The sequence below is a fragment of the Sander lucioperca genome, chromosome 3 (assembly GCF_008315115.2).
Source record: "Sander lucioperca isolate FBNREF2018 chromosome 3, SLUC_FBN_1.2, whole genome shotgun sequence".
Classification (NCBI taxonomy): domain Eukaryota; kingdom Metazoa; phylum Chordata; class Actinopteri; order Perciformes; family Percidae; genus Sander; species Sander lucioperca.
This window is the reverse complement of record NC_050175.1, coordinates 18,197,600-18,210,056: the sequence shown is the minus strand read 5'-3', so window position 1 is coordinate 18,210,056 and position 12,457 is coordinate 18,197,600. Positions and strand designations below refer to the sequence as shown.

Genomic DNA, 12,457 nt, shown 5'->3' with positions numbered 1-12,457 from the left:
ATATCAACACAACTGCATTCATCAGGACTAGGGTTGCACGATATTGACAAAATGTGATATTGCGATATCGATTATGAATATTGCGATATAGATATTAATTTCAATATTTTTAAACATATGCAAAATTACAAAAGTTATGGGAAAACATCAAAATAGATTCATAACAAATAAAACAAATTTCTTACAACAAGGTTTATTTCAACTGACAGTCATATTGGACTGGTACAACATGAATAAATAAATAAGGACCATGTCTACAGAACAGGACATGTTTTACTGGTTGGACAGTATTAAATAAATAAATAAATAAAGAAAACAGGAAACAACTTTTCTTTCGCTTCTCTGATTCGTTCCGTTTAGTTGTCTCTATCTATTTCTTCACTAACACTGTCACTCTGTTGAAATATGCACACACGTGGTACGCTACATAGGGTTTGTCACGTAGTGGACCCGTGCGCTGATGTACAAAACAAAACCTGAAGCTGTTAACAAGGACAGGGACCAAGAGAAGGAAGGAATAGAACATTTAGGAGTCATCTTATGTTTAGCTCCTCATTTGTCTTTTTTTAATATGCTTTTGTTCCTCCTTTTACCTTCTGAATGCACAATAGCAGTGCAACATGTAAAAATCACAGAGTGAAATAAAGAGAGCCAAACAAAAAACAGCAGTTCTCCCTCTCTTGTTGCCATGGCTGCATGCCAAATCAACCCAACTCAAGCATCTTCCTGTGAAACCAAACATATTTTCCATCCTGAGGATATGAAGTAAAAGCTGTGGGCCACTGAATGCTATGGAGCAGAAGCCTCGTGACTGTTCACTGCCACATGCAAGAGCTCTGGAGGAAACTGACAGGTGAGACAACAAAAAGAGGAGCATGGTGACTGACTATGCTTTGCACGGATAGACTCCCGCTGTGACACTTAACAGGAATAAAATGGCTATAGACAATACATGAATATGTGTTCCTAAACCGGCACAAACTCAAAGACAAATGATAGCACAAAGCACCTGTACATGAGCACCTTTTAGATAACTTGTGGAATAACATAATTAAGGTCAAGTTTAACACGCAGGCAAAACTGCAATTATCTTATTCAATGACCCAATGCCAAATAGCTGCACCTAAACAGGCAGTTATTCATCCAAAACCAACTTAATTTTTCCAAACACGCAAAACATTTATGTTCTATTCTTCAATGCGCTGCAAATAAATGTATATCTTTGTATGAAAACTGAACATGCCAAAAGACAGATGGGTGCACATCAGGTCTGGTGACTGATACTGCTGCGCTGGTTAAAGGTTGGAAATGAATGACTGTGAGTGAGACAAGAGTTGTCTACAATATCATCACTGTTCAAAGGTTGGAAATGAATGTTGGAAGGGAGACTAGAGTTGTCATCAATATCACTGTGTTTAAAGGTTTCTATAGAGCCTCATGCGTTATCAGTGAAAAACACATCCAGAGGCAGCAGAGGGCAAAAATAAGCATCTTCAAAGAGCTTTCTGTGCCTGCTAACAGCATTGTCAGATGCCCTTTTCAAAACTCCCCAGTTCACAGCTCACTTTCCAACCTTTCCATCACTGTATACCATAGCATTTTAGAGATGCTGATTAAGTTGAAAATAGTTTAAATAATCTTATGAATACTTTTTTTAACTACCTGTGCTTTTAATGATTTTGACTATGTAACATTTGGTTTTGGTGAGTTCACTACAGAACAAAACCTGACTGAGAATAGCAAACGCTGCATTGGGTGCTGGCTTGTCTTTAATGGAAACCATCACTAACATGCCGTAATGCACAATGCTGAGCGCAGCAGTAACAGCAGGCCGAGCACGGGCACTCGACGGTGCCAAGTATAACCCGCCCACACTGCAGGTATGATATTCAGCAGCAATCACAAACTAAAACCAAAACAGGCAAGAGTAATGGTACAATTTGGTTGCCATTTCTTCTCCTCCTCACAGCCTGAAGCTTCCAATATATTTTACTGCTCCTTTGTGGATAGCTCTGACCAATGAAAACAAGTCCTTCCCTGGTCAACAAGTTCAACTGTTTTCTCCATCTCAAACAGCTGCTTCCCTTCTTCCATCAATACAGCACCAATGATGTCAATAGTCCTCTTCACATAGCAAGGAAGCCAGCTTTGCACACTGTCCTGTTGGAAAGTGTATTATTAACCTTTGAAAATTTCTAGTATTTAGTGTCAAGCTAGGCTAAATATACCCCAGACATATCTTCATACTGTACGTACTGCACAGATACAAAATTGATATTAATCTTCTTTGACTGAGATATTAAACAAGCATATTTCCCAAAATGTCAGTACTCCTTTGATAGGCATTTCTGGTAAGTGCTTTTTTCTTCAGATGCATCTTATTTTTATCTCACCTGAAGAAAAAAAAACAGTGCAGAAACGAGTCTTATTCTTTGCAAGAAGGGCCATGGCAGAGCAGAGAAATGATCTCCATCTCTATTTCTTATTCATGGCCATTATCTCACACTCCAAAAATAGTGCTCTGATCCTCTCTGCTCTGTCCTCACAGGGAGGAATCAAGTGTAAAGTGGCATCCAGCTCACACAGAGAACAGCAAATAAAGGTGACTACACATAGGGAGGGGTTAATTGTCATTGCATGCTTACACAGGCATTTGAGTAAACTTGTTCTAATAAACAAACTAGTTTGGGCTACACTGCAGTTGACATAAGCTCAGCCACAAAGACAAACTGACTACATGGTGACTTCACGATGAAAGAATGGAGCTTTACCGCACGTCTCTTCCAGGAACTGTAATTCCACACACTCATGGTATTCTGCATTATTCAGTGGAACACAGAGGTAGTGAAGCAAAGGCAGTTTTACAGATGTTAACCATTAGGGATGTAACGATGCATTGTGAATCGGTTAAAAATCAATTAAAACGTGTAAAGATTACAACCGGTTGAGATTTTTTTTTTTTTTTTTTTTTTTTTTTTAAAATCAATCGCGATGCAACACCCTAGGTCATGACGCTAGTTAACATACAGCAGGTAACGTTAGCCTACCGTTAGCTAGTAACGTTAGCTGGCTTAAACACGGTTAAAATGCTGACAGCTAAACGGTGTAAAGTGTGACTGTATTTCACTGGAAAGGATTCCAACACCGGGACGTACAACAGTCTGCAGCTAAAGACACAGAGGAGACTAGCTGCACTTTGAGACAGCATGGACATTGTCGGATAAACAACAGTGAAGGGAGTGTTGCATTTGGGTCCGGCATAAATTAAATGTAACCATATGGCCTTTGCAAACAAGCATTTCTTTAATCTTTTTATTTATTTGTTGTTATTTAAGATGAAATTCTATTTCAGTTGCACTTTTAAGGACACATCTGCTGTTTTGCACAGTTTATATAAATAAAAGGGAAATTTCATTCAGTAGATAAAATTTAAAAAAAAAAAAAATCACAAGAAAATCGTATTGTGAACTTAAAATCGTGAATCTAAATCGTGAGTTGCATTCAATGTGCTGCTGACATGAAGCCAGTGTTAATGAAGGACTTTATTTTCCAGTTCAGGTGGACTGAGCTTCTGCTCTATAGCATTGCAATTTAAAGTATTTTGAATTCAGCTGGCTCTGGACAAGATAAGAAGAACCCTTGCCTGAGGGTAGGCCTAATTAAAAATACATAAGGGGGGCACCTGGGTAGCTCACCTGGTGGAGGGCGCCAATATGTGGAGGTTTATTCCTCGACACAGAGGCCCAGGGTTCAAATCCAACCGGTGGCATTTTCCTGCATGTCTTCCCCCTCTCTCTCCCTTTCATATCTGACCTGTCCTATCAATTACAGGCGGAAAAGCCCAAAAAAATAATCTTAAAAAAAAAACCATAAGGGTCAATTTTAGAAAACAGAAACAAATAAAAGCATTTCTTTTTCTTGCACAACTATATGGAATTCCTTGACCGATGTCATGTAAAGGTTATAGTAAACGTAGCATGTACAGCTTAAGGAGCAATTACTTTTATTTGATGTACATGCTTTTGTAATTGTATGAGGAAAACATAAAACAAAGCTGACAGACAACCCACAGCTTATTAATCAACTGAAATCTATTTTAAGCCAAACATTTACCAGAATACATGGCAAAAAGGAGCAAGCTATCAGCAATGTACAGCCTTGACAACAATTATCTTTGCTTATTGTTGCCAACTGCACAGCCTTAGTGAATGATGCCATTTTCAAGGTGAAGTCTCACAAGTTATTATTTATGAAAACACCCTCAAGGCCATACAGGCTTTCTGGAATACAAAGCTGATATTGGCATTTGAAGCACTTTCTGCAGTTTTACTTTTCTGTTATTATGTTTGAATGGTTTGTTAAACTACCAAATCAAATAGGCATGCCAGAAAGGCTAGTATTTTGAAGCAGTAGTATCACAGCACATTATGCTGAACTGTGTCTGCCCACTGTGGTATTATCATTAATTCTGCAGAATTATTCAAACAATATTTGTACCATAACACGCTGGCAAAAGCCAACAATGAAGTGCTCGCTGAGTTGAGCTTGCACACATTTAAAGTAGCCTAATGTAACAACAAATGTGCAGCTTTGCAAGAGGATAGCCAAAATACCATAAAAATATGCATGATCTGCTCTGGTAACTGCACTAGTTATTGTTATTTATACCAGTAACAACATATGTTATTAAAACAATGCAACCATTGGCATGTAAGTAATTTGCTGGTGGAAATATGAAGCAGTGTATGTCAGCACGTAGGACAGATTGGCACAACAACAAGAAATGATCAGCAATGAGCCTTTAGCATGTGAGCACACGTTTGAGATATTCTTGTAAACCTCAAGGGAGTTGCTTCCGTCACAGATCCAATTTGAAGTTAAAAAAAAGTGTTATCATCATTGGATACTGATTTGACACATTAAAGTGGACTGAAAACCCAATGACTACATTTTGTTAATTAAGTAGAAGATGTTAAAAAAAACACCATCATGAGAACTAACTGATGCATAATATAGGTTCTTGCTAAATGACAGATTGCAAGTTATTTTGGCATGCTACTTAGGCCATATAAATACCTGAAAACACTAATTACCCACTAACCCAAAGAAGTTCATAAAAGGGGAGATGCTTGTGTGCCTACAAGTTTTCCAAAGACTGTCTGGATGATTACTTGCTCATTCTTTAAAAATGTCGGACCCACTTTTCAGGGAAAAGTTAATATCCAAATATTCAATGTGTGAAAGACAATGAACTACAGCTTGTAGTGGTACTGGTTAATCTGGGACAGTCTAGAGCATAATTTCCATTATATGCTAAATTGTGGCATAGGAACACAAACAAAAAAGTTTTAACTGTAATAATGCTCCTGCAAGTTTAATGCAATAAATTCTTAATATGCTGCAAAATTAAAATAATTAAACAACAAAAGTGAAAGGACATCCACATCGAAATAATTTACTGGTTTTGATTTTCGCCAGGGAGGAGATTTTCGGAACGAACACCTCCTCTTCGGTCCCCCCAACAGGTTGGAAGCGGAATTGTCCATTACGTTACCATTACCATTATTCTTATGTCTCATTCGAACTACAGATCCGTTACCCAATCTGGCCAACTTGGAAGGTACAAAAGAATCTTTGGTGTTGGATTGATCGATATTGAAATCAATCAATATAAATAAATAAGGTCTACGTTGCATTAGTCTGTGTTGCAAAGTGGCATGTACTCAATGACAAAACGATGCCATGTGGCAGAAAAAAAGTTGTATTACGTTTACTGAGAAAATCGTGTGTTTAGTGTATCGTTACAGCCCTAGTGCTTGTAAATTGTGGATGCGGCTGGTGTAAATGTCAAACTACTGGTTTGACATTATTAGATTTAGATTACTGACCAACAAATATTTAATGCTGCGCACACACACAAACTTAAATGAACATATGAAAACCAAAACAGCTGACGTTAGAGCTGGGTGACCTTGAGTGAGTAAGTGAGAGCTCTCTAGTATTTCAAGCTGTCCCTATTTCATTCTGGCTGCCTATGTGCTTCACCATCTATAGAAGTCAAAGCCCACTGGCCAGCATCCCAAGAACTATTTTAAGCAACCCTTCACTCCTAGCCTCAGCAACACTGTTCCCTCAAAGTATGCTTTGCATACTCCTGTCTGCAATGGGGTACAAACTACAGAGGAAACACATTTTTACAAAGCATTTTTCATCTATTAGGGTTGTGTAATCAAAACAAATTTGTCCTGTGGCCGGGTTAGCTCAGTTGGTAGAGCAGACGCACATGTATAGAGGTTTACTCCTCAACGCAGCAGCCGTGGGTTTGACTCCGACCTACGGCCCTTTGCTGCATGTCATTCCCCCTATCTCTCCCCATTCATGTCTTCATCTGTCCTATGGAAATAGGGGCCTAAAATGCCCAAAAAAATAATCTTTAAAAAACAACAACTTTGTCCTGACTGGAGAATCAAATCAGAAAAAAAAATCTAAATATTCAACTATAACATTACATACCGAAGTATCTACTAAAGTGAAGCCCATAATGAATATAAGGAAACTGACCCTCAGCCTATAGCCTATAACAAGTATCATGGTATGTATAATTTGTTTGTTTTTTTAACTTATGGATAAAATTTGTTGCCAAGTCACTCATTTATCGAACATCTTCCATCTGTGTATCAAAATACACACCATGCAACACCTGTGAGAAACTGCTCCCGAAACAAAGTGCATACAATTCGACAATATTCACAAAAATGATGAATTGAATAATGTGTGGGATGGAAAGAGAATGCAATAATTAGGTGTATTTTTCCACTGGGTCAATGGGTCAAAGCAAGTATTGTCTTCTTACTTTAGTCAATGAAAAGCTACAGTAAATGCAAATAGAGACAGAGATCAAATAATTTATTTTCATCGATAGCATTTTTATTCCTGGCGGAGCATACTGCTGCACTTGCTTAGTGTGCAGGCAGTGAAAATTATTTAAATGCCATGTAAATGCCTTTCACTACCAACAGCTAGCACTGACCTGAATGTGGCTTATACATCCTGCTTACTTCTTCCCGGGCTCAGAAACCAAGACTTAAGATAAAAAAGCATGATCAATTTGTACCACAAAATCCATTGACTTAATCTTGCCAAGCTGTAAGAAATTGTGACCACGAGGCTTAAAATGCAGACATTCCTAATAGTTTTTGCTTAGGACAGAGACAGCACATGTTGAAGGGTCACAACCTGCAGTTAAGTATCTACTACATCTGAAGCGTTAAGATCTATTGATTAAATAAAGGTGTTAGGGCCGCAATATGGACCACTGTGTCCTCCCAGCAGTGGGTCACTAGCAGAGGGACAGCACAATGCAGTTATCCTAACTGTATGGACGCTTGGCAAATATTGAATGTCACGGTTCATTCCTTGTGCCTTAGGAAGGTAGCACGGTGGCTCAGTGGTTAGCACTTCTGCCTCACAGCAAGAAGGTTCTGAGTTCGAATCCAGGTCGTTCTGGGCCTTTCTGTGTGGAGTTTGCATTTTCTTCCCCGTGTTTGCGTGGGTTTCCTCCAGTTTCTTCCCACCATAAAGACATGCATACTAGGACTACAGTTGAAAATTAGCCAACTGCCTAACACTGGCGCATTTACAGAAATGTTGATTAATGTGCATTGTCCTAATCAAATAAACTTACAAACAAAGGTTAAAGGTGCTCTAAGCGATGTCATGTGTTTTTTAGGATGCAACATATTTTGTCACACAGCAAACCTTTCCTCACTATCCGCTAGCTGCCTGTCCCCTGTCCCACTGTAAAAAAAAAAAACTAAAAAAAAACGCGGTTTAGTGCGCGGAAGGGAGGGGGAGGGGACAGGATGAGGAGGAGGGAGGGGCGAGCTAGCCTCGGTTTTGTTTGACAATACTTCGAAGAAGTGACATCACCCAACATCGCTTAGAGCACCTTTAAAAAGGAAGCTGTAATGATGTTGTAGCTAGTGGGTCAGTTGTGATATGACTACGGTTGAATCAATACACCAGCTGCCAAGGTTTGAATTCAAATTATTTAACAACCATTGGTCAAGCCCGACCCTACCTGAGACCGTGCACGTTGTGTCTGAGTCCGGCCCGACACACTGTAATTATGAGCCCGAGACCGACTTAAACCCAACATTTTTTTAATACCTGGGCCGTTATAACTGACGTTCTCAGCTACAATTCTGAGTTGTTTGAACTACAGAAATCTGTTTAGAATTATCTTAATGAATAATGCAACAAGGCCGAAGCATGTAAACTGCGTTGTTTGTTTATTCAGAATGGAATAGATCGCAAATGGATCCGAATGAAGAAACGTTAAAAAAAACTCAACGCATTTCTCTGTGAGGGCTTGCCTCGCCCTCAGGGGTATGCTTGGAGAAGTAACAAAAGAGGACATTGAAGGCTGACTATCATATTTTCTGCCGTGGCAAGCCTGCTTCATGTGTCTGTTCATCGTCAAAGTCCCCATTTTTTTGCTGTCATAGGCGATCAGCGTGCCGCACTTAATGCACTCGATAAAGCCAACACATATGTTGTCACTGCCCACAACTTGTTTAAAATGGTTCCATACCTCCGACTTTCCTCCAAACTTGCACAAAGTTAATTCTCCTGTTTTTATTTTTTTCTTTACATCTTCAAGCTCCATGTTGCACTTAAGCTACACAATACAGCACAGCATGCCCAGTGTGACGCGTGCGAGTGGAGGAGACACTGTGCATGACATATGTTGCATTTTGGAACTTTGTAGCCTAACTTGTGCAACTTTGTACACATTTGTTACTTAGGCCTAAAAATATAGGCTATATAATATTTCTGAATATGGCATAGCTTTCTCCCCACCCAATTAGGATAATAAAGTAATGATTAAAAAAACACAAATGCTTCATCAAGGGCCCGGCCCGAGGATAGTGTCGGGAAATATCGACCCGGCCAGGCCCACGGCAACTTGCAATGTGCCGGTCTGGGCCCTTCTGAAACCTGCCAGTTTACACCAGTGCGATCAGACGAGACGGTGTATCATCTCCTGCTGCAGTTTGTTTCTAAAAGTGATGAAATGGAAAAACTTCTTATTTCTCCAATTCACTTTCTTCCAGTGGCGTTCCTCTCCTCATTCCCTCTCTAACTCACTCAACCACTCGCTAGTGGGTGCCCGTTGAGCCTTTGTCCCAAGCTCTGCCATTTAAAGCAGCTGACAGTATGTTACTGACTTGACCAGCTGACTTCGCTATGAGTTGATTGGCTGTTGAAACAGGTGACGTCCCTTTCGTTCTAAAACCAGCCACTGGCGACTTGACATGCTGAGTTACAGGCAACACCACCAGCTGGCTTGAGTCGAGCTGAGACATACCAGTTCACACCGCTGCAACTTTCCCTGAAACGTTCTAAAACGATTTTCTAAAACTTTAGTAAACTTTAGTCTGAACTGGGTTTAACAGTATATTCATGTTTGGATCTTAGATCTCAAGGTTATCTTAATCTAACTGCTCACACTATGTATTAATGTCAGTCTTCAAATATTTGCCTATCCATTCGTTTCCTATCATAACATAATCTCTGTAATTTCTCTCAACTCCTAAGGCCAAACAGTTTCGCCCTAAATGCAAATAACACCAGAAATGTCCACAAAGTCAATTGAACTTAATCTTTTCTTATAGTTTTAAAGTCTCGCAGAACACAGTTTTCTTTCCCAGGCAGTAGGGACATGAACAATGAGTTTGTGGTCTGCTAGTAAACACAGCAGGGTCACATTTCAGAGTGTGTGGTATGTGGCCCCTAAACAGGCAGGATGTTGTGCAGTATGGGAGACATTTCCTTGTTTTGTTAGGGGAAGTACATTTTTTTTTTAACCCAACTATGGCAGTCTGGACAACAAAAGAGACTGAAATTAGTTTGAATTGCACTGAACTCAAACTTGCTTTGTTAAAATAATTTGAAAAAAAAATCTCTTTCTTCTTTTTTGTACTCACCTATAGTACCGTGACTGGAGGTACGTGGAGCACACCGCTTTGGACACGTGACTGGCTGAGCCAAAGTCTATCACCTTCACCCTGTAGGGTTGCCTCACTGGGTCCACCAGCATGATGTTCTCCGGCTTCAGATCTGCATGAATCAGACCCATGCTCTTCAGCTTTTTCAGAGCTGTAGCTACCTGCTGTAGCACAGGTCTGATCACTTTTAGGGGCAGCGGACTGAACTTATTCTGCTTCAGGAAATCGTACAGGTTCTGCTCAAGCATCTCAAACACCAGGCAGGTGTGGCTGCGGTGCTGGAAGCATTCAAAGGCTCGCACCAGGTTGTGCTCATCTGCATTCTCCCCACTCAGACGGGCAAGGATGCCAACTTCGATTTGACCCTGCCGTGCATATGAAGGGTGGTTCTTCAGGATCTTCACAGCCACAACCTCACCCGTGCCCCTCTTCCAGCACTTTACAACCTGGCCAAATGTGCCACGTCCCAAGAAATCCAGCACTTCATATGTATTCTTCATGGAACACAGGACTTCATGCTGTACTACCTGATAGTCCCCATCCCCTCCTCCAGTCCCTCCTGCTGCACCTACACCCTGTTTGGAGGGGCCCCCTCCAGCCCCCACAGCCGCAGGCGCAGTCATGGTTGCGCTCCCCACATTTGTCGTTTGCATCATGGCAGGCAACATTGACAATTCCTCCACAATCTGCATGGTGCTCCCTCGGTTATCCAGCTCCTCACTTTTACGTTTCAGCCCACATCGCTGAGAGCTGTCAGCTGAGTTCAAACCTCCACAGTTCTCTTCTCTGTCACCCTCCTCCTCTCCACCTCCCTCAGCTCCTCCACTGCAGCCCTCTCCCCTTCCCCCTCCTCCTGCCCCTGTTGCTCCACTGCTGCCCCCACTTGCTGTGTCTGTCTGCTGCTGCTCCTTGCCCTGCAAGTGGACAATCCCTGCGTCCTGTCGCTGCTGGGCCGCAGCCGGGCCTTGTCCTCCTCCTTCTCTTTTACAGGACTGCTGTCTCTGTACACCACGCACCACCACTGTCTGCACAGGGTACTCTTGTCCTCCACGCACTTTCACACCCACTGCCAAGTCTCGGTTCACAAACGAGTGGGCTTGTTTCGTTAGGTGCACAATGCCAAGGGTTCTGCTGTTCAGATAAGTCCACAGGTGTGCCCTCTCATGGTACACACAGCTGCTGGGCTCAACTTTGAGTTTCTTCACACTGCTAAAGGCACTTGTCTGGGTTTGATAAATGTGTGGTGGGTAGACCAAGACTTGTGAGGCCATACCTGCAGAGAAAGAGAATAAAGCAACAGGTTACTTAGGTCAGTTTGGATCCATTACAAGCCATTTTAGCATGTTACATTACATGTTGCCATTTTTAATAAACCATACTGAATAACTGTGGTAAGGGTTATGCAGCACATTCATACCTAAATCAAATATTAAACAGCATATAGTGCAATCACAAAAAACCTATCTAGTTGTTACATCAGTTGAAAAACCAAAGAACAGTCAACATTCCCCAGTGTTTTCCTGTCTTTATTTGATTAAGGCCGAGGGTGAGTTTAAGTTACAACAATGAGTTCAAAACAACTGACTTTTAATTACTCCTACTTGATGACATCACAACTAGGAGTGCACTCACTAACCTCAGTCACTCCAACCGTATAGCAAATGGATCAGGGCAAGATAACATGTTGTAGTGGAGTGCTTGAGAACACCAGCACCATTCTGCCCTATCCTCTGCAAACCCACTAACACCTCCACACAGTGGATGACTAACTTCTCAAAGGTTTACCTGACCTTTTCCTGCCATTTCCATGCATCCTACTGCAGGTCTCTAGGCAACCAATAGAGAGGGAGAGAGGATAAGAGACAGACAAAGAGAGAAAAATAAAGACATAAAGCATCATCAGGCCAACATGTCCAATTACCTAAGACATGGTTAATTTTTCCCTCTACCACATTGTGTGTGTGTGTGTGTGTGTGTGTGTGTGTGTAAAAAGCACTACATGTTCATGGAGACCATCACATTTTGATGAAATATTCTCAAACTCATATTAAAAACTGGCCCAGTGACCTTTTCCGACCCCGTCTGTGTGCCAGGAGCCTATGACCTACTTTCATTCCAGGGTAAATTCACTGAGCTACAAGCAGCTTGTCCACAAGGGTTTCAATACTTTAATCAACAGTACATTTACAGAACCACGTTTTCCTACAGAAAAAACAAATTAGATTAAATTGAATCAATGTTCCGAGTGCTGTGTATAAACAAGCTAGTTTTACTCATACCACAATCATTTTTAATGCCTTATATCCCCCTCATTATTCTAAAAAGATATATAGTAGAGCTGGGGGTAAACGATTATTTATTAAACGATTAATCGGGCGATTATTTTATCGATTAGTCGACTAATCTAACGACTAATTGGACGATTAATATAACGATTATTTTTCTGT

The 12,457-nt window shown here is 40.9% G+C and overlaps 1 protein-coding gene across 6 annotated transcripts in view; it reads right to left on the bottom strand.

The window, feature by feature from the left end:
* Window positions 1-12,457, bottom strand: part of hipk3b (homeodomain interacting protein kinase 3b) — a 48,242-nt gene that overhangs the window by 26,518 nt on the left and 9,267 nt on the right. For all 6 annotated transcript variants that reach the window (XM_031314344.2, XM_031314346.2, XM_031314347.2 and 3 more), the window contains exon 2: window positions 9,990-11,283. In XM_031314344.2, coding sequence (XP_031170204.1) covers window positions 9,990-11,283 — 1,294 coding nt within the window. The remainder of the gene's footprint in view (window positions 1-9,989; window positions 11,284-12,457) is intronic.